Genomic DNA, 21,747 nt, shown 5'->3' on the forward strand with positions numbered 1-21,747 from the left:
TACCTACTGATATGTATACACAACGTGTTCCTTGCTCATAATGCTGTAGGGTGATTATTCATGAAAAACTTCATTAGTGCCAAAATAAAAATTAAAAATAAATTTCTTATTTTTGTACAGTTTTCAAAGCGTTCGTACAAACAAACCTTTATTATTATTTTTCCGCGCTTGGACAGCTGTCCATTGTTTATTGTTTTCGTAACTACCTAACGCCTTTCAGATACGACTCGCAAAAGTATAAGCTACAATTGCAGTAAACAATTTTTAAATTGTTGTGTAATTAGAACCACTTTGCTTAAAAAACTTCAATACAATTATGTTTTTAGATTATCATGAATAATCACCCCCCCCCCCCCCCAAAGTTTTATGGTATAACCGTAACATGTATTTTTTCATTCCCAACTCAAAATTTAGGTAAGTACCCACGGGTAACAAAAATAATACAAAATCTTAGTACCTACATTCTAAAGCATGCTAATATTGTAATATTTGTAATGACAACACTACTAACTTAAACGTCAAAAACAATGGCCAAGTCGTAAGTCGTGCGGTTGTCAAACACTTGTTTGTTTTTAATTTTAATTAAAAATGACAGACGTCTGCAGGCTATGCTTCGGCGAACTGGCAGTTCAACATCACATTTACGAGGACAGCGACATTTTAATCAAAATAGTGGCGTGTCTGCCAATTAAAGTAAGTTTAATAAATGTAATTTTTCACGTAATAATTGTCGGATGCGAATACGCGTCGCCTGTATTTTGTGTGAAAATTTAAATATCACAACTTTGAAAGTATTTGTAAATCTGTCTCTAAACTGTTTTTGATAAGTCTTAAATTAATTTAAACCCTAATAATCTATTAGGCGGCTTTTTGTAACCTATATGTGACATTTGTAATGTTTGGGTTAATTTATAAGGAACTAATTATTAGTGATCTTAGATCAATATATTATTGTGATAATATTGCAATATGAGTGCACAATTAATATTTTTGGTAATTATTCGGGATCACTGGCCACGCTTAGTACAATTTATACAAAATGAAACCATCTGTATTGGGTAAATTTTTGCATTCTAATTTTTAATTACACAAAATGAACATTCGCTTTCGTTATATAGGATGACAGCCATCTAAAATAATTTATTGATTACATTTTCTTATGTTGCTATTCCTGATACTATGCGAGTGGCTAGAAGAGACGTTATTACCATTTACTCTATGCAAATTAGGTAGGTACTATTTTGGCGAACTGTGAAAATGAAATAAAATTAAACATTTTTAAAGGTTAGTTTATTATAGGTTAGGTTAGTGTAGGTTAGGTTAGGTTAGGTTAGGTTAGGTTAACTTAGGTTAGGTTAAAATTTTCCCAAATGCAGATAGCTGCCTATTATAGTAATTGAGGTGAATCACAAGGTTTTACTTAAAAAAAATTGTATTAAGCGTGGCCAGCGATCCCGAATATTACCCAAATTTTTCTGATAAGTATTTAATTTAGTAAATATTTACTTTTGATAGCACAGATTATGGAAATTACACTTCGCAACAACATAATTACTACATGAAACAACGGTAAACGTTTGCCTACAACTATCGTTTTACGCATTACAATATGCATTCTTTTAATAAACAAACCTTTGATTCAACTGAATGACACTAGGAAACAACTATTTCTACTATAATAGTGCTATTTAATATTCATTTCGTAAATATTTACCTAAATGATTAAAATAACAAGAGGCGGCTCTAGGAGTCCAGAAGTACAGGGTTTTCCAATAAGAGGTGTTATTTTGAATAGCCCGCTATTTCGGTAGATGTTACTTTTGAAGCTGTCGTTTTTTGACATTTGACAAGTAGAAACTACGCCATTAATAAAAATGGAACGATACACGCTTCAAAAACGCATTGAAATTATTAAAATTCACTTGAGTGAATCAAATGCAAATCATTTTGGGTGATGAGGCCCATTTCCACCTCGGTGGCTTCTTCAACAAGCAAAATTGTCGCATCTGGGGCTCGGAAAACCCAAGAGTTATTGTTGAAAAGCCTCTCTATCCTCAACATGTGAGTGTTTGGTGCGATTTATGGTCCGGCGGAGTCATTGGACCTTATTTTTTCGAAAATGAGGCTGAAGCAACAGTTACGGTGAATGGATGGCGCTATCAAGAGATGATTAATGATTTTTTAATGCCGGAATTAGATGGTATTGATCTGGACAACGTTTACTTTCAACAAGACGGCGCTACGTGCCACACAAGCAACGAAACCATTGATCTTTTACGATTGAATATCAAAATAACACCTCTTATTGGAAAACCCTGTACATATTGCTAATGCGTAGTGAATATTATAAAAACCCCAATTTATGTAACTAATTTACCGGTACCCACCTATTCTGAAGCTGGTAGTACAATATTGATTAATTTAAGATTATTTACACATATAACTAATTAATTATTTTTTTCTTTTGAAAGTACTTTTCCTCCTAAAAGTTTTTAAATCACTAATTCCAACCTCAGTCCATTGTTTTTGCAGTAGATTTAAAAAGTAAACAATAAAAGCAAAAGTACCTGTACGTTCATTTTATTGCATCCGCAAAACCACTGACAAAAATTATAACTTTTCGTTTTAAAATATCGTTTTTAAACTCTTTATTTTTCTCTCTTGTAACATAAACTAATTGTCACTTTATTTCAATAAGTTTGTCATGATTCAATGCATTGTTTGCAATTTCTTTCTATATGATATCCACAGAATTGACATTTTAAATTATTCCATGCAAATTACATCAATTCGCGAACTAACATTTAAGTTCAAGATGGGTATCGTTTGTTTATATATTTTTGGAGGTCATTGCCCAAATGGCCTTCTAAGAAAAGCCGTCAGTGAAGATAACCCAAACTTAGAACCTAATAACCTATTTTGTGAATGTTTTGTTGTTTCTGGTAGTAATTAAGTTGAAACCAAGTTTTATTTTATAATTTTTTTTGTATTAAGCGTGCAGTGGAGGAACGCATTTTTTTATTATTGTGCAACATAATATTTTATTCCAGTTACAGTACCTTGAGGTGATTTTTCACAAAAACGGCGCTCTACAAATTATCCAATTATTATTATTATTATTAGTATAATTTTAGATAGTCATATCAGCATTTAGCTAGATGACTCTTCAATAATTGTTTTAAGTCATTTAGAGAAAAGTAACTTACATCTAAATTTTTTGCTAGTTTGTTTAACAACACCACTCCCCTCGTCATGCTATGCTTTACCTTTTGATACTCTGAATAAGTCATGGTATCGACTTCGGCTGTAGTGGTCTGGTACATATAAATCATAGCATCCCAAGAGGAATGGGCTATCGATAAAATTGTTACAAATTTTGAAAGGCAAAATAGCTAGACTTACTTTCCGCCTAGTTTCCAGACTCACAGAATTAGTTTCCTAAAGTAAGTCGATATGGTGCATGAACCTATGATAGGTTTCATGCGTCCGCATATAGACATACCTGAGGAATTTCTTCTGGATTTGCTCTAACATATCAATGTACTTCTGGTGGTACGGTGCCCAAACATCGCTCGCATACTCCAGCTTGCTTCTCAGTATAACTTATCACAAATACCGTGACAATATCTGAATTTCCACTATTACCATCATTATAAGTAGAAAATGTATATTGTGCAATGATGGAAGACTAGATGATTGAACCTGCGGGTGAGAACCCATAGAAACTATAATATATTGGGTTAAGTTGAATTCCGCCTCACGCTGAAATGCGAAAATTTAAAATATAACGCTATCAATGTATCGTGCGAAACCAGGTATTTAATGTTGGACAGTCTCAAAATAAAAATTCGGTGTCCCGTTTCCAGTGATATAATTATTTATTTTACAGGTTTCACAATCCGACAACTTGCCAAGAAAGATTTGCAATGGATGCCTCTTTAAATTAAATGAAACTTACGCTTTTTGCGAGATAGTAATCGATGTGGAAAGGCGTCTACTTCAAAGGTATTCATTTTTTATTTTTATGCATCTCTGTTAATTTCAAATAATATTTTCACTAACCCTCTCGCGCTGGAGGTGGGGTGACACACATCCCCCAAACGAGAGTTTTATGCATTATCTAAGTTTTTTTTTACATCATATACTCTATAATTTAGGTAATCCTAGAAAAAGTAGTCGGCAATCGATCTACATTAAAAAAAAAAATTATCCTGTTACTTTTTTAAAAGAAATTAACTATCTCGCAGCCAAGTGGTGGAGTAGGTAGTACCCAAAATTACTATCCTCCTTATATTAGCTTAAATACTTGACATATCATTTTAGTAATTTACGTATTCCTGCGCAAATACATAAGTTACCATTAATAATTGACTGAATAATTGGGATTTCTATATTTTAAAAGCCCATAAGACAGAAAAATGCATGGGGTAGTCTGAAGACCCACTTGGTTACTGACGTTTTGTTTGGTATCTTGGCCTGTCAAGAGTTAAATCACTTCTATCCAATTTTGACGAAATATTACTCTCCCTTACCCCCCCCCCCTTAATGCTGGGCGATGTCCAGTTAAATTGGTAGGTATAAAAAAATAGTAACTAATATCTGAGTGTTACCGGGAAGGGTAAAAAGAGTATTAAGAGACACGATTGCTCCGCAGTATGTGGGGGACCCTAGTGACCCCCCTTTGTGTTATAGATGATTTTACCTTTGGTTACGTAAAGGTTAACTTAATGGATATTAAATATTATTTGCTGATAGACCACCATCCCGAATAGAAATGTTGCTTTGAATCGACTTTGACTATGTTTAGTGAACTGATCTTATTTTCTTCCCCAGATTAGATTCAGATTAAATTAGATTCTTATTTCCTTTCCCAGCTTTCTTCAGCAACACAACATTCCCAAATTGGGGACGTTACAGTTCTACTGACTCTTGGCAGTTGATGTTATTTAAACATTCACTATTTTATCTCCATTTTGACTCTCTTTACTTAAAACACACAAACATTTACAGTTATTCAAAAAAACATTTAAAAAAAAAATAATCATCACTGACTGTGGTCTCATCGCCTCCAGTCCTCAGTCCTTCCTGTTCTGCTCCAATTCTGTTCCACATTGTCTACCCACCTCTTCCTCGGGCCAACTTCAGGTCCCTTACACTGGGACACACACACCGTCATGATTTTTGGTTTTCTTGTTACTATTGTTATTTTTTTACAGTATTAATGGACACCAAACAGTCTTGAAATCTCCTCAAAAAAGTCCTCAGATCGAATGGCGTGTTGGAATCAAAGACGAACCGAAAGAATCGATAAACTCTCGGTCAAACGAAGAAAGTGTTATAGTATTAAACAATAACTCCTCGTTAAAACAATCCTACACATGTCCCAAAACAAACTACGCAACACAATGTACGCAAACAGAATTGTGTATGTCAGATATACCGCAGGCAGCAGCGGAAATAGCCCACATACAATTAGACGGCAAATTCGATGACAGTTTAAAAATCAAAGAAGAAACCGATTTCGAAGACTATGTCGATAATTTCGCTGTCGATCACGCCGATCAATACAGCTCTGACGACGATTTGACGCTGAACAAAATAGTCAAAACTTCGCCGTTAAAGATCAAAATTGAAAAAGAGTCATTAGACGATGTCGTGTATAAAAAAAAGAAAGCCAAAAAGAAAAAGAAAGAAAGCAAACGGGATAGAAAAGAAAATATCGAAGGAATCGTTGAAAAAAAGAAAAGAGGACGTCCTAAAGGTTCTACGAATAAATTGATTAATAAGATTACTAAAGTAGTTGATGGGTTGATTAAATTAGAAGGTGAAGAAAAGAGATTGAAGTTGGACTGTGATGGGGACAAGAGATTCTATCCGGAGGGAACAGCAGAAGAAGCGAAGAAATGGCAATGTTTAACGTGCTTTTTGTACCAAAACTCGAGAACAGGCCTGCTTCAGCATTATAAAGACCATGTAAGATGATATTTGAGTATTTTTTGGAATATCTTAGTGAGTAAAACTTCAAATTGTAATATTTAATTATTGAAGACAATATAAGCGATTTCTAAACGAAAATCAGAAACAGAAAAATCAGAAAACGATACGGTCACATCTAGGACTCGAACCCAGGACCCTTGCCCTGCCGGGGCACCGCTCTACCACCTGAGCTAATGGGACCCTATCTCCTTCGGTCATATTTAACTTTATCATACTTTGAATAAGAACTACCAACATTGTCTTTAGATAAACATATCTTATTTTTATTTTAATGTGCAACATCTATTGACTTTTCTGCAAGTCTAGGATGAATATTTATTTTTTGGAATAACTTAGTGAGCAAAACCTCAAATTGTAATAGTTAATTATTGATGACAATATTTTTTCTAGTCCTAGATGTGACCATATCTTTTTATGATTTTTCTGTTTCAAATTTTCGTTTAGGAATCACTAATATTGTCTTCAATAATTAAATTTTTTGTTTAATTTGAATTAGCAATAGTGAAAGTCCAACATGTTTAGTAATCAGATCTGATTAGCCAGGTGCTTCCTAACCTTTCTCTTCCCATCTCTTTCCCATTCCCACTCCCATAGCCATAGTCCTGGGCAATTGGGACTTTTGTGCTGTATTCGCAGCACATTTTATACCCAGCTTTGCATTTGTTTTATTCCCAGTTACATTGTACTCCACTTTTATTATTGTGACAAAAAATTTTCAACGAAAGACGCCACAAAAATTTCTATCGCCTTCAGTTACTATTCTCGTGGCTCTGGTGAGAAACCTTCATTCAGAATCGAAATATTGCTTGAAATTGCTTTAGCTATGTTAAGTGACTAGTTATGAATAGTCAAGACACTTCCAAACCTTCTTCATTCACATCTCCTTTTCTTCATCACATCCTTCATCCTCACAATATGGTTCTGGGCTGTTAGAACTCTTATCTCAATTTTATGGCATTTTGAATATTAAAAAATGCTCCTAGCTTACTAAAATAAAATATATTTGCTTGGCAAGAAAATAATGTACAGGGTTTTCCAATAAGAGGTGTTATTTTGATATTCAATCGTAAAAGATCAATGGTTTCGTTGCTTGTGTGGCACGTAGCGCCGTCTTGTTGAAAGTAAACGTTGTCCAGATCAATACCATCCAATTCCGGCCATAAAAAATCATTAATCATCTCTCGATAGCGCAATCCATTCACCGTAACTGTTGCTCCAGCCTCATTTTCGAAAAAGTAAGGTCCAATGACTCCGCCGGACGATAAACCGCACCAGTCACACGTTTAGGATAGAGAGGCTTTTGAACAATAACTCTTGGGTTTTCCGAGCCCCAGATGCGACAATTTTGCTTGTTGACGAAGCCACCGAGGTGGAAATGAGCCTCATCACTCAAGATGTTTGCGTTTGATTCACTCAAGTGAATTTTAATAATTTCAATGCGTTGTTGAAGCGTGTATCGTTCCATTTTTATTAAAATAATAATCTGAATTACTTGATCTGGTTTTACCCGTATTTAGTGACCAAATCTTAATAGCCAAATTCTTGCCAACCTTCCCAAACCCCTCCCCACTTCCTTCTACCTCAGTAGACATGCTATGCATATATGCTACAGGGGTTAAGCTGGTACACTAAGGGTTAATAATATAATTTTGTTTGATAGGTAGAAAATCCCGCATCGTTAATTCCAATGGTGTCAGAAAATGGTGCCAATGATTCGTCGCAGTCTGTTGATGTCAAATATAAAGACGAAGATATTTCCAAGACTGATCTACCCGCTGCCACAAAGGACAAGACTGAAGATTATTTAATCATTAACGCTGACAGTAAAGAAGAAAAAGGTTTGTTTATGTTTCTTCTTATTGCGGTGGCGCCACCATCGCCCCTAGAGAAACAATTTCACCCACTTTTGGAAATACAAATGATAATAAATAAAATATATCGTCGTTGCTTTTTGACGGCCTCCATGGTCAAGGGGTAAGGCTCTCGACTAGCAAGCTGGAGGTCGCAAATTCAAATCACGGCATGCGCAAGTAACAAATTACTCATTTAAAATAATACATTGTATATTTGCAGCACGTTTCAGAGTGGAAGATACTATGAGTATCGGCCTGGTGTAAGACCACCATTCAGAATTGAAACGTTGCTTGAAATGGCTTTGGCCGTGTTTGGTGACCAGATCTGAATAGCCAGGCACTTTCTCACATTCCTCTTCCCCTCCCTACTACCTTCAGCCTCACAACGTACCCCAATTGGGGATGCCATTTTTTTTTTTTTTTAAAGCGGAGACGGTTTACACGTAGTTCCCGTAAGCACTTAGGCCATAGGCCCATTGTGCTATCTCCCATTTTACCTCATTCCTTTAACAACAACCCAGTCCCTTTAATAAAGTTCACCAGGGTTGTTATTGGGTATGTGGCTATGTCTTCTGGTTCTACTGTATGTCTCCCCAGGTGTCTGAGCCTAGTTCCCACCAGGACAGGACATTAGCACCATAGGTGAAGTGGAGTCTCTTCATCCTCTTCACATTTCCTTCATCTATTGGTGTTTTCCACTCCCAATATCTGCATGTGTCTCCTGAGATGGCAGTGTCCCGTTAGTAGTTCTACCAGTTCCCTCAGCGAGTTTCTGTCCATATCGAGTAGTTTCTTGGTTCGTCTAGGGTCTGGTCCTTTTATGAGTACTTTGGATTGTCTCATTCCAGGTGCCCTCTCCCGTTCTTTGCAGTGCTGGGATTTGACCCACCTATCAATATGTAATTTAGTGTGGCAAGCTGCTACTCCTACGGCCGGCTCGGATCCTACAAGTGGTGTTTTTACCCCTTTCCTTGCTAGTTAGTCAGCCCGCTCGTTGCCCTCAATACCTTTATGTCCTGGTACCCAGATTAGGGTTATTTTATTGATGGTAGCGAGTTCTGTAAGAACAGTCCTGCATTCCATCACCAGTCTGTAGTCGCATCGGTTACTTCCCAGTGCCATTAGGGCTGCCTGGCTATCAGAAAATATGCTTATGTTTTTATTCCTGTACCCAATACGTATATTCTCCTGTGCGCAGGCCAAGATGGCTTTCATCTCAGCTTGAAACACAGTACAGTGTGTTCCTAGATGTATACTGAGTTCGCTCTTGGATCGCTGCAGACAGACTCCGGCCCCTGTTCCCTCCTCCATCTTGGACCCATCTGTGAACCAGATTAGTTCCTGTTTGGAGGTAGGACCTGGAACCGTGTACCATTCCTCCCTTGTGGGGTAGGTCACCACAAACTGCCGTCTGAAGAAGTATTCGGCTTGTTTGTTGTCCCGCTTCATTCCAGCTGTCGGGTTAATTGCCCTCAGTCTTGTTCCAATCTATAGGGATGCCATAGTCTCACTGGCTCTAGACGGTTGGGAGCAGTTGGGACTCTGCAGTTTCACATTAAAAAAAGTAACTAAAATATGTGAGTTTTACCCACAGACATAGGAATTAATAGACGAGAAGATAATGGCGAGGGGTAAAATCAACTGTTGAAGAACGAAGGGAGTGAAGCTGACTGTGATTCGTCAATAAATCAATCTGACAGTAAATAGGCATCTCGCATTATAATATCACCATTTACTTCTTAAAAGTAAAATCTGCTTTTGAATGAATAGACATTTTTACATGGGAGCGCAAATTACTCGCCACGTTATGAACAAATTTGCGAAGTCCAAATTCGGCAAAAAAATTCGGTTCTATTTTCAGAGTCGAATATTTCATATAAGTATTTAGTTAAGACACTTTTATAAATGTTCATAATTTACTTCCCAGCAACCAACCAGCTTTGTGTTTCGCGTCCAGACGTTTCTCGATGTGATAGTAACAACTGATTCATATTATACGATGTGAATATGCTTAAAATAAAGTAAAATAATGCTTATAAATGGAATGTAATACGACAATTGGGTTTATTCTCTTTTTCACATCTATTTTTACAAGTTTTCATAGTACAAGTCAACATTTTGCCGTGTTATTTCGTAAAATGAACCGATGATGCCTCGACCATAGTTCGCACAAGAATGATGACGTCACGTTTTCAAATTTCACTTGAGGCCATACGCGAGCACAGCCGGCTCCAATGGAACCGGTATGGGGAGTGGGGAATAATACGCTTTTAATCACTTAGGGCAGGTCTACTAATATTCATATGTCTATGGTTTTACCAAATTTTACAGGGAAAGCAAAAAACAGTTTCGTATTCAAATGTGTCCACAAACAACGTTTGAATGAGTATTGTGGACAATGGTAAAAATTATGCGCATAGCCGGGATCGGACTCGATCCCTTGATTAATCAGCTGGTGGACGGTGAAAAATAGTACTATTTTTTGTTACTACAAATAATTTTATATGTTGATATTTTCATTTTTTCCCTACTAAAATTTAAATTACTAAAATTAAAAAAACAATTGTTTCGTTAATATTTTTAAATGCAATCTTTAACTTACTTTTTATGTTAATTTCTACCACATACCTTACTTTTTCTTTTAACCTCTCAGGCCTCTGGCATATTCTGTCAGAAGGTCAGAGTATTTCCGCTTTGAAATAAAATCCAAATAAATGGTATAGTTCTGAATGTATCCGGATACTAAAACAATTTTTGAAAGGTGATAAGTGCACCTTTAAATTTTATTATTAGAAATAAACATATCATTTTTGAAATATTAAAATTTTGAATGCAAACATAAAGCGGGTTGGAAATAAGCCGACATAGCTCAGTGGTTTCAGAGCACCTGACCGGACATCAGAAGGTACGGGTTCAATTCTCGTCGGCGGCATTTATTTTTACTCTGGAGATATTTTCAATTTGTATTGATATTTCAGGCGACTAATTATTGCTTATAATTATTTGTTATCCTTTGTGTTATGCATAAAACCCTGTCTTATAAACATTAGTTTATCATAATAATATAAAATTTAACTAAAAATACTGATAGCAAAAAAGCACACCAATGAATCATAAACATTATTTTCACCTCACCTTTTTCGTTTCATATGTATAAAAGAATTCACTATGTTTCATAAATTTTTTCTCAAATTGCAGTTGGAATAATATCAATGGTGTAAATTTTAATTCTTCTATGGTTAATTTCTAGATTGGAATATAAAGCGTGGTGCTTTCTCTTTCTAACACAGTTTAGATCATATTTCTAAATATGACGGTAAGGGAGACAACGATTTCTATGAACAAATTGACCCTATGGGTAATAGCTGTTTGTTCGCTTAGCCAAACAAATTATCTTGAGTGTTATTAATATTTTAAAGTGTATCTCATCCCCTTTCATAAACAGTTTTTTAATTGGATTTTATTGCAAATCGAAATAATTTGCCTAGGTCTTAAATTTTAATTTTTTGGTTTCAGGCTACCAATGCACGCATTGTTCCAAGATACTACCGAATAAGAGAGCCATCAGCAGGCATCTCATATCCCACGATACTGCAAGACCCTTTTCTTGTAATCTTTGCGGTAAGTTTATTTTTATTTAATAACTAGTTGACGTGTAACCGGCGTTCTCGACTTTTCTCTACTTTCAATAATTATAATATCCATGTATTATATATATACAGGGTGTATCGGCACGTACCCGACAAACTTTAACCAGCTTTTCCTTAGCACATTTGGAATAAAAAATGTTACGGGCACTTTGCTGTCCAGTAACATTTTTTTTCAATTAAAAACAAAAAATTACAAAAAAATCCATACTCCGTCACTGTCATTGGCATTGTTTCTTGTGTTCAACAGCTGTTATTAGCAAGTGTGTCAAAAAGGGTGTTCGCTCTTTCATACACACTAAATAATAATAGCTAAAAATGAGACGAATGGTGCCATGCCATTTCGTTGTGATCGTAAAAGCGCGCTAATGTAGGTACGTACGTATATTATTCAACGAAACTCGAATAAAATATTGCCAGGTGGGTTTTCAAACTTTGACAAAGGATAAAACAGTGGTGACATGTGGTGAAAATATGAATAGTAAATTTTTTATTAAAAAAAAATGTTACCGAACAGCAAAGTGCCTATAACATTTTTTACTCCAAATGTGCTAAGGAATAGCTGGTTAAAGTTTGTCGGGTACGTGCCGATACACCCTGTATAAACCTGCCGGAAGAAATTCTCTAAATGATAGTGAAAACTCTATCAAACTCCGTTGCATAATTTAGAAGAACTAAGCGCATAAACAGACAGACGCAGCTACTTTGTTTTATACTATTTAGAGATACTTTGGTGAGACACTTTCGGCTGTCGTATCCAATTTTTTCTTCTGGTGACCTCTTCTGTCGTAAGTTGGTTATCATGTTTGTAAGTTACATTCCGCGCAACAACTCTTCGGAATAGCACCTGTACCAGTTATATAGATTAGGCATCTCCCATCGATCTTTGTATTTTTCGTTCTTCATAATGTGACCAATATATTGGATTTTTTTGTTTAGCTTATTTATAATGTATTTATCCTGGCAAATGAATAGCACAACTCCGTCTTTGTATATTCTATCTCAAATAATTTAGTTTATTCTCCGTAGGTCGTTCCTACAAAAGGGCCTATGAGATACTGCTGCACGGGCGGGCCCATAATGGGGTGAAGACCCTGTTCTGCCGCTTCGAGGAGTGCAACTACAGCACTGTGTACCGGGGGGCCCTCATCTCTCACCACAAGCGACACGAGCCTGACTACAAGGTAAGCCAGACTTTTTTTTTTCTTTATTTTTCCCATTATTTTTACAAGATTTGTACTTACGTACATACATTTAAAAAAAAATTACTTATTTATAAAATTTAAAAATATGTATAAAGCAAATGTGAATATGTAATTGGAATGCACTAAGGCAGCGGTCAGGGAACCGGGGTAAATTACCCCAAATGGGGTAAAAATGTTTTTTTTGGGGTAATAAGGAAATTTTTCTAGTTTGCTATTTTGGATGACTGTGAAAATATTACTTTTGATGACATCAAGGATACAGTTATAAAACATCTTACCAAACTCAGAGAGTGGTTCTCTGACTGCTTTCCAGATCTTGATATATGTAATGTTCTTGCTGTTTTAATAAAAAAAAGGTTCTATTATATGAAGTATTGTCTATTGTTAACTCAGTTGTTAAAAGTACAATCCAGTCCAGCTGCATGGAAGGAATCGAATGCCCGCGCCTCCCGTCCATCCCACTGCCCGCGTTCCCCGAACAGTGTCGGAAGCGTTCGTCAAACCTCGGCTGTCTCCGGCCGTGCACGATCGCCTATATGATACACTACAATATACATACTTTCAATTGGGTTGTAGATCCTTTTATATGTGAAATTGCTAACATACCAGAAGAACCTCCAGGTTTGGCAGAAACAATACTTGAACTTCGATCTAATACTGAAGCACTTATTCAATTTGAGAGCAAAGCCAATTTGTCGTCTTTTTGGATATCAAAAGCTACGAAGGCTTTCAAAATTGCACATGAGGAGGGGGTAAAGAAAATGCTGTCATTTGCAACAACTTATCTTTGTGAACAAGGCTTTTCCACTCTAATGAACATAAAAACGAAGAACAGAAATCGATTAAACGCCGATGACTGTATTCAAATTGCTCTTACATCAAAAAGTCCCAATTTTGAAGTAATTGTGTCAAACATGAAGCAACATCATTTCTCGAAAAACTGAAAGGGAAACTTGAAAATCTGAATTTTTGTTTGATCCAATTTGAGAATTTTATTTTGTTTGTCTATTACATACTTACTATTTTCATGTAACTTTTTTTTCCGTGTAAATTAATTCAATAAATAATGTTTATTTAAATATAGATTGATTGTCTTCTTTTCAAAATGGGGGGAAGGGGTAATAACGACTTACGCAAAAATATTTTGGGGTAATGGTTAAAAAAGTTCCCCGACCGCTGCACTAAGGCATGCCTGCGTGTGGGCAATGTATCAAAAAAATTAGCATTTTGTCAGATCAATTGTTAAGTTATAATATACTAGTTCTAATGTATTTATAAGTAGAGTTAAGACCGCTTTACCTATTACTCGTAGTTAATGAATTATGTGAATGTGGATATTTATTTTTATTTATAATGTGACACCTCACAAGAGCGCCCCTGTCTGTACAGTTTACAGGCAGAAGAACTATATCTCACCCCTGGTTGGGTAGCGTTGTCAGGCGATTCAAGGCAGGGGCTGTAGGAAGCGATTTATTAATGTGGGTCTTGAAGGGGTCCGGATTACATGAAGGGAGGAAAAACAGATACCCGAAGCTCGTTCCACATACGAGCCTACTTACACAAAAACCAGTTGAAGAAACAACCCATTCTCATGAAGCCAACATCAACTGAGAACGAGTGTTACGCTCGAGTCCATCGAGTTTCAGGGAATCAATGCTGCTATTTCTTCTAAGCAGGCTCATTTAAATACCCTTAGAACAGATTCAAAATGCCTACATTGTGTATAGACGCATTAGAGATGGCATTTGATCTGTTAATCTGTTAACGACAGATTGTCAATCAGACGGACCGCTCTCCTTTGCACAGGTTCAAGTAGGTTTTTCAATATTTTGGACTCCAGCTCAGTGACAACAGAACAGAACATATCTTAGAAGAATGTCCCCTTCATCAGTTTCCCTATGGCACATGATGAACCAAGTGACTCCTGATGCCGTCCACTGGCTAAATAACCTCAGCATCCACCATACGAAGAAGAAGAACTACGTGATGGCTTTGAAAATTATGTTGCAAACTGAAAATTGTTTGCTTGATATAAGGAAAGGACAGTCGGACGACCGAGCCTTTCGATGTGGTGGCTTCAGTTAGCACCGGCGATGACAGTAGAATGTTGTCACTCCATTTAAGTCTCATCTATGTGAAATGAAATGCCGTGTTTGCCACCGAATCAACACATGTAACAAAATTGTTTATGTTTTTAATTTCAGTACATCTGCGACATCTGTAAGAAGGGATTCGATGTGCTGACTTGGTTCAACGAACACAAGAACATCCACACCGGAATCAAACCGTTCAGCTGTGATCTTTGTGGGAAGAACTTTGTGTATTCCAGGTATGTTATTGGTACACTGTTCTATCTCTATCTCTATCCAGACTAAATGAATCCACTACAAGGCGAGTATGTTTATTGACAGAATATTATCAATTGAACTATATTAACTAAATTTACACCTTATATACCTACTACAAATACATTGTCCCACTCTACAGCTGATGATTTGAAATAGAATTTATTCCAAGTTTCATCGCCCTCTGTTCAACTCGATCACTACGTCAGCGGTCTTTTAATTCCTTCTACTAGGTGTAGGCAGCCGTTGATCATCAACCCAGTGAATTCTACAAATCAACATATTAGTGGACTTTGGCTTTTTGATTTCGCTACAATGTTATAGACTTCACTTATTAAATCTTCATTACTTAATTCCAGATACCTGGCTTCTCACCGCAAGACCGTGCACCCGCAGACCTCCCTACAGCTGTGTAAGCACCGCTGCCCGCACTGCGCGATGACCTTTCCACACCGCAAAACTCTGCGCGCGCACGCCGCCCGGGAGCACAACGCTCGCAGCGAGGGCGCCCAGGTGCTCTGTGATATCTGCGGGAAGGAGCTCAGTTCCAGGGAGCATCTTAAGTTTCATAGGAGGACGCATACGGGGGAGAAGCCTTATGTTTGCAGGTGATGTTCTTCATATTTTCTATGATTACACTGAATGTCCTTAATTTTTTTCTGTGTTTGCATTAAATGTTCTTCAAAGCTTCTATTTTTGCATGAAATGTCCTTCATAGTTGCTATATTAGCACTAATTGTTTCTATATTGCACAAAATGTTCTTAATAATTTCTATGTTTGCATGGGAATGTCCATTGTTTCTATGTTTACATTACATATTACTATTTGCTCCTGGTGTGCTATATTTGTCTGGATGAATAAATTATTGGTTGCATGGGAAGTACTCTGTGACATTTGTGGAAAATGTCCTTCATTATTGCTGTTTTTGCACAAAGTGACCTTCATTTTATGTAGGTATACAACATAAACATATTTGCAAGCAATGTCTTTATTTTTGTAAGTATTTACACACAATGTCCTTTATTTTATGTGTTTGCATAAGATATTCTTCATCAATAAAATTGGGCATTTGCATATGTTTGCAAATGCTGTGTGAATATCTTTAATTTCCTATTACGACAAGTACATAATGTAAGCTGCACTTCACATTTACACATAATTTCTTTTCTTTTCTATTTGGTAATGTTCTTCTGAACAAATTATTGGATAAAGTAATGCTAAGACATGTTGTTTGCACAGATGCCTATTTATTTAAGTTTAAAACTTATTTATATCTTTTGTTGGTAGAACTTGCGGCAAAGGATTTGTGAAGAAATGCAATCTCACCTTACACGAGCGGGTTCACAGTGGGGAGAGGCCGCACGTCTGCTCGCATTGCGGGAAGGCATTCTCACAGCGATCTACACTAGTTATACACGAAAGGTAATTATTATCAACAGTGGAAAATAATTTAACCTGTCAGCCACAAATATATTTGTTCCCATTTAACGCTGTCGTGACCGTTGGGCACAATCAAAACATACTTTCTTTTCATGGGATTTGCATCCTAAAAAATGTTTATAGCTTTCCGAAATAAATCTTATTGGACTGGCAACAAAATGAACAACGAATTCTTGCTTTTCGCTTCGTGAAGAAGTTGAGATCTCAAACTTTCTACGGCGTCATTCTACAAAATTTGATTTTCAATGCCATGGTACTGTATTTATTTCTGGGAGATTATTTTTTTATTGTAAAAATATTTATTTAATTCAAAGAATGTTTACATTGGATGATGCATTTTGAATGTTATTTCAACCACCATGCTAGGAATGTAGGGATGTCCCTGTGTTATGGCGGGTGAAGCTTACAGATTGAAGAATTTAATAATGTTCATAATAGTTAGTAAATTAAATTATACAATTCCGATTCAATTTATATTTTATGTGATAAATAATTTATCATACATTGACAAGTTCTATTTTTTATATGAATGAAATCAATTGAGGAATGTGAGAGATGTGTGGAGGGAGATTAGGGGGTTTAAGTGTAGAATGTTTGGGTGTTGTAGTTGAAATGTATCGCAGATGTTAGGATCCAAGAGTTATTTGTGTTTCAAAAGTATGGAACGGTGTTTATGTTTTTAGGATATCAGGGAGAAGGTTGAAGGTTTTGGGAGCTAGGTAGCTGAATTATCTTTATGCTGATGTAGTATAAGGTTTAGGTACATTGTAGTGTCGTTTGGTTATATTTCTGGTCGTATAATTGTGTTGTAAGAGTGTTTTTTTATCACATTTGTACAAGAAATGTGTTATGTGAATGTGTCGTAACTTCGGACATTCCCCATACATTTTGATGGCAGTATGCTACACTAGTGCCTCATAGAGGCACGAGTTGTGAGGCTTGGTTTACTTTTGTACATTTTAATGAATTTTATGCCTGATTAATGCAATGCTACACTAACGCCTCTAGCGGCCAGAATTGCCAGCCAGTACAAGTAAATACTGCCAAATTTTACTGGAGTTGGACGTATTATTACTGTTCTAGGGTATTTGATTGCACAAATCATCTTTAATGCCCGCTGCATGACAGAAGTCGTAACTCGGGTGAATCCGGCATTCCAAAGGTTGAAGCCCGAATGTAATATCTACTACCTTAGACATTTTATATTATCAATAAATCTTCAGTATTTTTCCAAAATGTTTATTTAAATTTTTTTGTTATTGTTATGTTTTGAATATTCCTTAAAAGTAAAGGTCAGAATTTTAAATCACATAGTATTTTATTGGATTATATCCTGATGTATCCTTTGCTTGCAAGACTTTAATTACATTTTTCTCAAAACATCAAATTTGGACTTAAAAATAGTAGTGAAGCATAGAAGCCCGAGTAAATCAGGCCTCCAAGAAGTTGGGCGTCTTGTACAGGGCTAGGAGATTCTTCAACAGTGACCAGCTGCTGACCCTGTACAAGTCTCAAGTCCGCCCAACTATTGAATTTGGGAGCCACCTTTGGGCTGGTGCCCCAAAATACTTGATAAACCTGCTTGAATCTGTGCAAAGGAGAGCGATCCGTCTGATTGACAATCCGTTGTTAACAGACCGATTGCCTTCTCTAATGCATAGACGCAATGTAGGCATGCTGTGTCTGTTCTACAGGTATTTCAATGGAGCCTGCTCCAAGGAGCTAGCAGCATTGATTCCTGATGCACCGGTGCACGCGCGCGAAACTCGACGGACACGAGGTGAACACCCGTTCACGGTTGACGTTGGCTTCATGAGAACGGGCCGTTTTTACGACTCGTTTTTGTGTAAGTCGGCTCGTATGTGGAACGAGCTACCGGCATATGTTTTTCATCCCTCCTATAATCTGAGCCTCTTCAAGGCCCGCATTAACAAATCCCTTCCTACAGCCCCTACCTTATTCCGCCTCACAACGCCGCCCAACCGGGTGGTGACATAGTTCCCCTGTCTGTACACTGCACAGGCAGGGACGCTCTTGTGAGGTGTAAGTGAGAACAAAGTGGTTATTAATTATTTATCTTTTAATATTACACATATTAAATAGGTTCTTGTTCCCCAGGTACCACTCCGGCTCCCGCCCGTACCAGTGTCCCATCTGTCACAAGGGGTTTGTGGCCAAGGGACTGCTCTCCATGCACGCCAAGGGATGTCTGTGACAACAGCAAGCAGCTCTTTCACACGCCACCTGTAAAAACCACAACAATAATGATGAAGCCCCTTGTTTTCAGCTTTGCAGAAACCTTGATTAATCATTTTTGGTTGGTTTCTGTATTTTAATTCATTTATCCCAGTGCTCCGCAACCGGCATACCACAGCACGCCGGTGTGCATACCGAATTATAATACTGAGTAACGAACGGGAAGCGTCGCATTATCAAGTGTTAGTCTAAATTTGACTTTTGTGTACAAGAACAGCTGCAATAAGAACACTGGAATGGTTTTTCTACTGTGGATTCGAAAGTACGTTTGCAAATACAACTATTTTCAACATGAATAATTGCAATCAGAAAGCAAGAATGGGTTTTTCTAGCACGAGTCGGCCGTGTTTGTCGTGATAACAAATATTAAAATAGCTTTGGCAGGCCTAAGTATAGATCATATAAAATTTTTTTAAATGTGTTCGATGTGGATATCCAATTTTTTATACATTTTTAATTGTGTTGTGTTTATCTTATGGTATGTAATTAATAAATTTACGGATTTTGTGTTATTGTTTTAATGCGATTAAAACAGGTATATCGTAAAAACAAACAAACACTGCTGTCGATCATTCGTAAAATTTCCATTTTTTTGTTAAAAGCTATGTTTTATTGTGTTATGTTTACACTTCAGCGCTACGCGAGAAGACTCTACTTTGTAGACTTATTCAATCAAAATACGTGATAGAACGAAATGAACAGTAACACACACGACAGTTGCTACAATACAGAGGACCAACCTAAATATCCAAAAACAGAAATAATTAACCCTGGTGACCTGGTAAAATGATCAGCTCTAGCAAGCTAGACGGCGTTATAGTAACTGAGTGTTTCGAAGTAAGATAACCTGATCCGTCGGTGTCGGTGTATGCTCGAGTCCAGGTACGCAGCAGACTACTGAATTTAAAACGAATACCGGTGAATTATAGAGCTTATAAAATAACGGCGGATTATATCAGTTGTGTGCGGCGAATTACTGAGAGAGTACTGTAATTATTGCATGTTTTTAAAACGCCAAATTAAATCAGAATACATATTTTGATAAAGTCGTTGATTAGGAATTTATTTTGCACTGTATACCAAATATGTATTGGGCGATGCTATCAACTGCAAAGTTAACCTTGCTGTACAATGAATGATGTGCAGTAGATATTGCCATAGTGTGACGAATTTTGGAGAAGATTTTTGCAAACGTGCCTTGTAATAATGGTACCTTTAGTTCCAGGTGAGAGCAGTCAAAACCTCTATAGTAGAGCTGTAAGATCCTTGACTCTTTATCCCGGGGGTCAGGTACAAAGCCCGGGGTGGGCAAATAAACATTAACTGAACATTTATATAATAAAATAAAATAATCCATAATCCATCGCATATTTTCACTTTATTCCAGAGTGGAACATGGTTAAAAATAGATTTAGCTATATTTATTGATCAGATTTCAATAGTCGCATACTTCCTAACTTACTTTTCTCAGCATCAAAATATTCCCCAAATGGGGTTGCCGTAATTCCACAGGCTGTTTGAATTTCTAGTGTGAATTATTATTTTGATGGATATTTCGCCTTTTAGCAACATTCCCAAAATATGTAGATTTTATAAATTGATGTAGAAAACATATGCACATGTTTTTTCCGTTGCACAATTTTTATTAAAATAAATCTAAGATGTTTTTTAGTGTTGAAAATGAAATAGAATTGTTTGTATATAAAGTGAACTTGTATATAAAGGGAACTTGTATATAAAGTGAACTTGTATATAAAGGGAACTTGTATATAAAGGGAACTTGTATATAAAGGGAACTGTATATAAAGTGAACTTGTATATAAAGTGAACTGTATATAAAGGGAACTCGTATGTAAAGGGAACTTGTATATAAAGGGAACTTGTATATAAAGGTAACTTGTATATAAAGTGAACTTGTAAATATTTTATAAATATTATTATGTTAATATTCTGACTGTACAATTTTATAATAAATTAAATTGATTTGGACACTTTTAAAATCCATTTGATATTTACTTTTATTTTATGGAATGAATGAATGCAAATATTGGAAGCAAAAATTAACCTACTTCCAGACTTACGATCCGGCTGAAACTCGGCAGATAGATTCGTTGTCGATGACAATGTGTTCTATCAACTTTTGGTGGCAATGACATACACACAGGCGGACATATACGCACAAGACAAACATTCCCGGGTTACGAATGACCTGACAATATTTGAAAATCTCCTTCTACAGCCACAGTAAGCGGAAAATGTTGCTTGTGTTGTGACGGTGGACTTAGCCAGCCGAGGAATTGAACACATTACACTTGGGTGGGACCCAAAGGCAATGTCAACTCAGCCTCCGACCGGTCAATGTATGATAATTGCCTTCCTGTACCAACCTTAGAAGGCTTCGGTATATTAATTAATTTATTTATTTTTCATGGCCTCCATAAAACAGATGTATACCAATACAGGGTGTATCGGCACGTACCCGACAAACTTTAACCAGCTATTCCTCAGCACATTTGGAGTAAAAAATGTTATCGGCACTTTGCTGTCCGGTAACATTTTTTTTTAATAAAAAATTTATCATTCTTATTTTCACCACATGTCACCAATGTTTTATCCTTTGTCAAAGTTTGAAAATCCGTCTGGCAATATTTTGTTCGAGTTTTAGTTGAATAATGTACGTACGTACCTACGTTGGCGCGCTTTTACAATCACAACGAAATGGCACGGCAAAATTCGTCTTATTTTTAACTATTATTATTTAGTCTGTACGAAAGAGCGAGGACACTTTTTGACACACTTGCTAATAACAGCTGTTGAACACGAGAAACAATGCAAATGACAGTGACGGAGTGTGGATTTTTTTATTTATTTTTTGTTTTTAATGGAAAAAAAATGTTACCGGACAGCAAAGTGCCCATAACATTTTTTACTCCAAATGTGCTGAGGAATAGCTGGTTAAATTTTGTCGGGTACGTGCCGATACACCCTGTATATTACAGCGAA

The 21,747-nt window shown here is 36.5% G+C and overlaps 1 protein-coding gene across 1 annotated transcript; it reads left to right on the forward strand.

Annotated features, from left to right (window-relative positions):
* The first annotated feature begins 523 nt into the window (after nt 1–523).
* Nucleotides 524–20,728, forward strand: LOC149409848 (uncharacterized). Its single transcript, XM_089649074.1, has 10 exons — nt 524–693; nt 3,890–4,005; nt 5,217–5,973; nt 7,658–7,835; nt 11,367–11,471; nt 12,527–12,681; nt 14,907–15,031; nt 15,407–15,655; nt 16,336–16,470; nt 18,607–20,728. The coding sequence occupies exons 1-10, from the start codon at nt 589–591 to the stop codon at nt 18,701–18,703; spliced, it is 2,022 nt and encodes a 673-aa protein (XP_089505200.1). The 5' UTR covers nt 524–588; the 3' UTR covers nt 18,704–20,728.
* Nucleotides 20,729–21,747: the final 1,019 nt, after the last annotated feature.

The sequence above is a fragment of the Hesperophylax consimilis genome, chromosome 29 (assembly GCF_061612785.1).
Source record: "Hesperophylax consimilis isolate HC1 chromosome 29, BYU_Hcon_1.0, whole genome shotgun sequence".
NCBI classification, from domain to species: Eukaryota; Metazoa; Arthropoda; class Insecta; order Trichoptera; family Limnephilidae; genus Hesperophylax; species Hesperophylax consimilis.

What these genes read in the sequence shown, in the direction of transcription:
- LOC149409848 (XM_089649074.1), top strand. Translation starts at nt 589, where the DNA reads ATGACAGACGTCTGCAGGCTATGCTTCGGCGAACTGGCAGTTCAACAT. An exon ending in AAGAACTTTGTGTATTCCAG is followed by an intron (nt 15,032 to 15,406) that starts GTATGTTATTGG and finishes ACTTAATTCCAG; the next exon opens with ATACCTGGCTTCTCACCGCA. An exon ending in GAGAAGCCTTATGTTTGCAG is followed by an intron (nt 15,656 to 16,335) that starts GTGATGTTCTTC and finishes TTTTGTTGGTAG; the next exon opens with AACTTGCGGCAAAGGATTTG.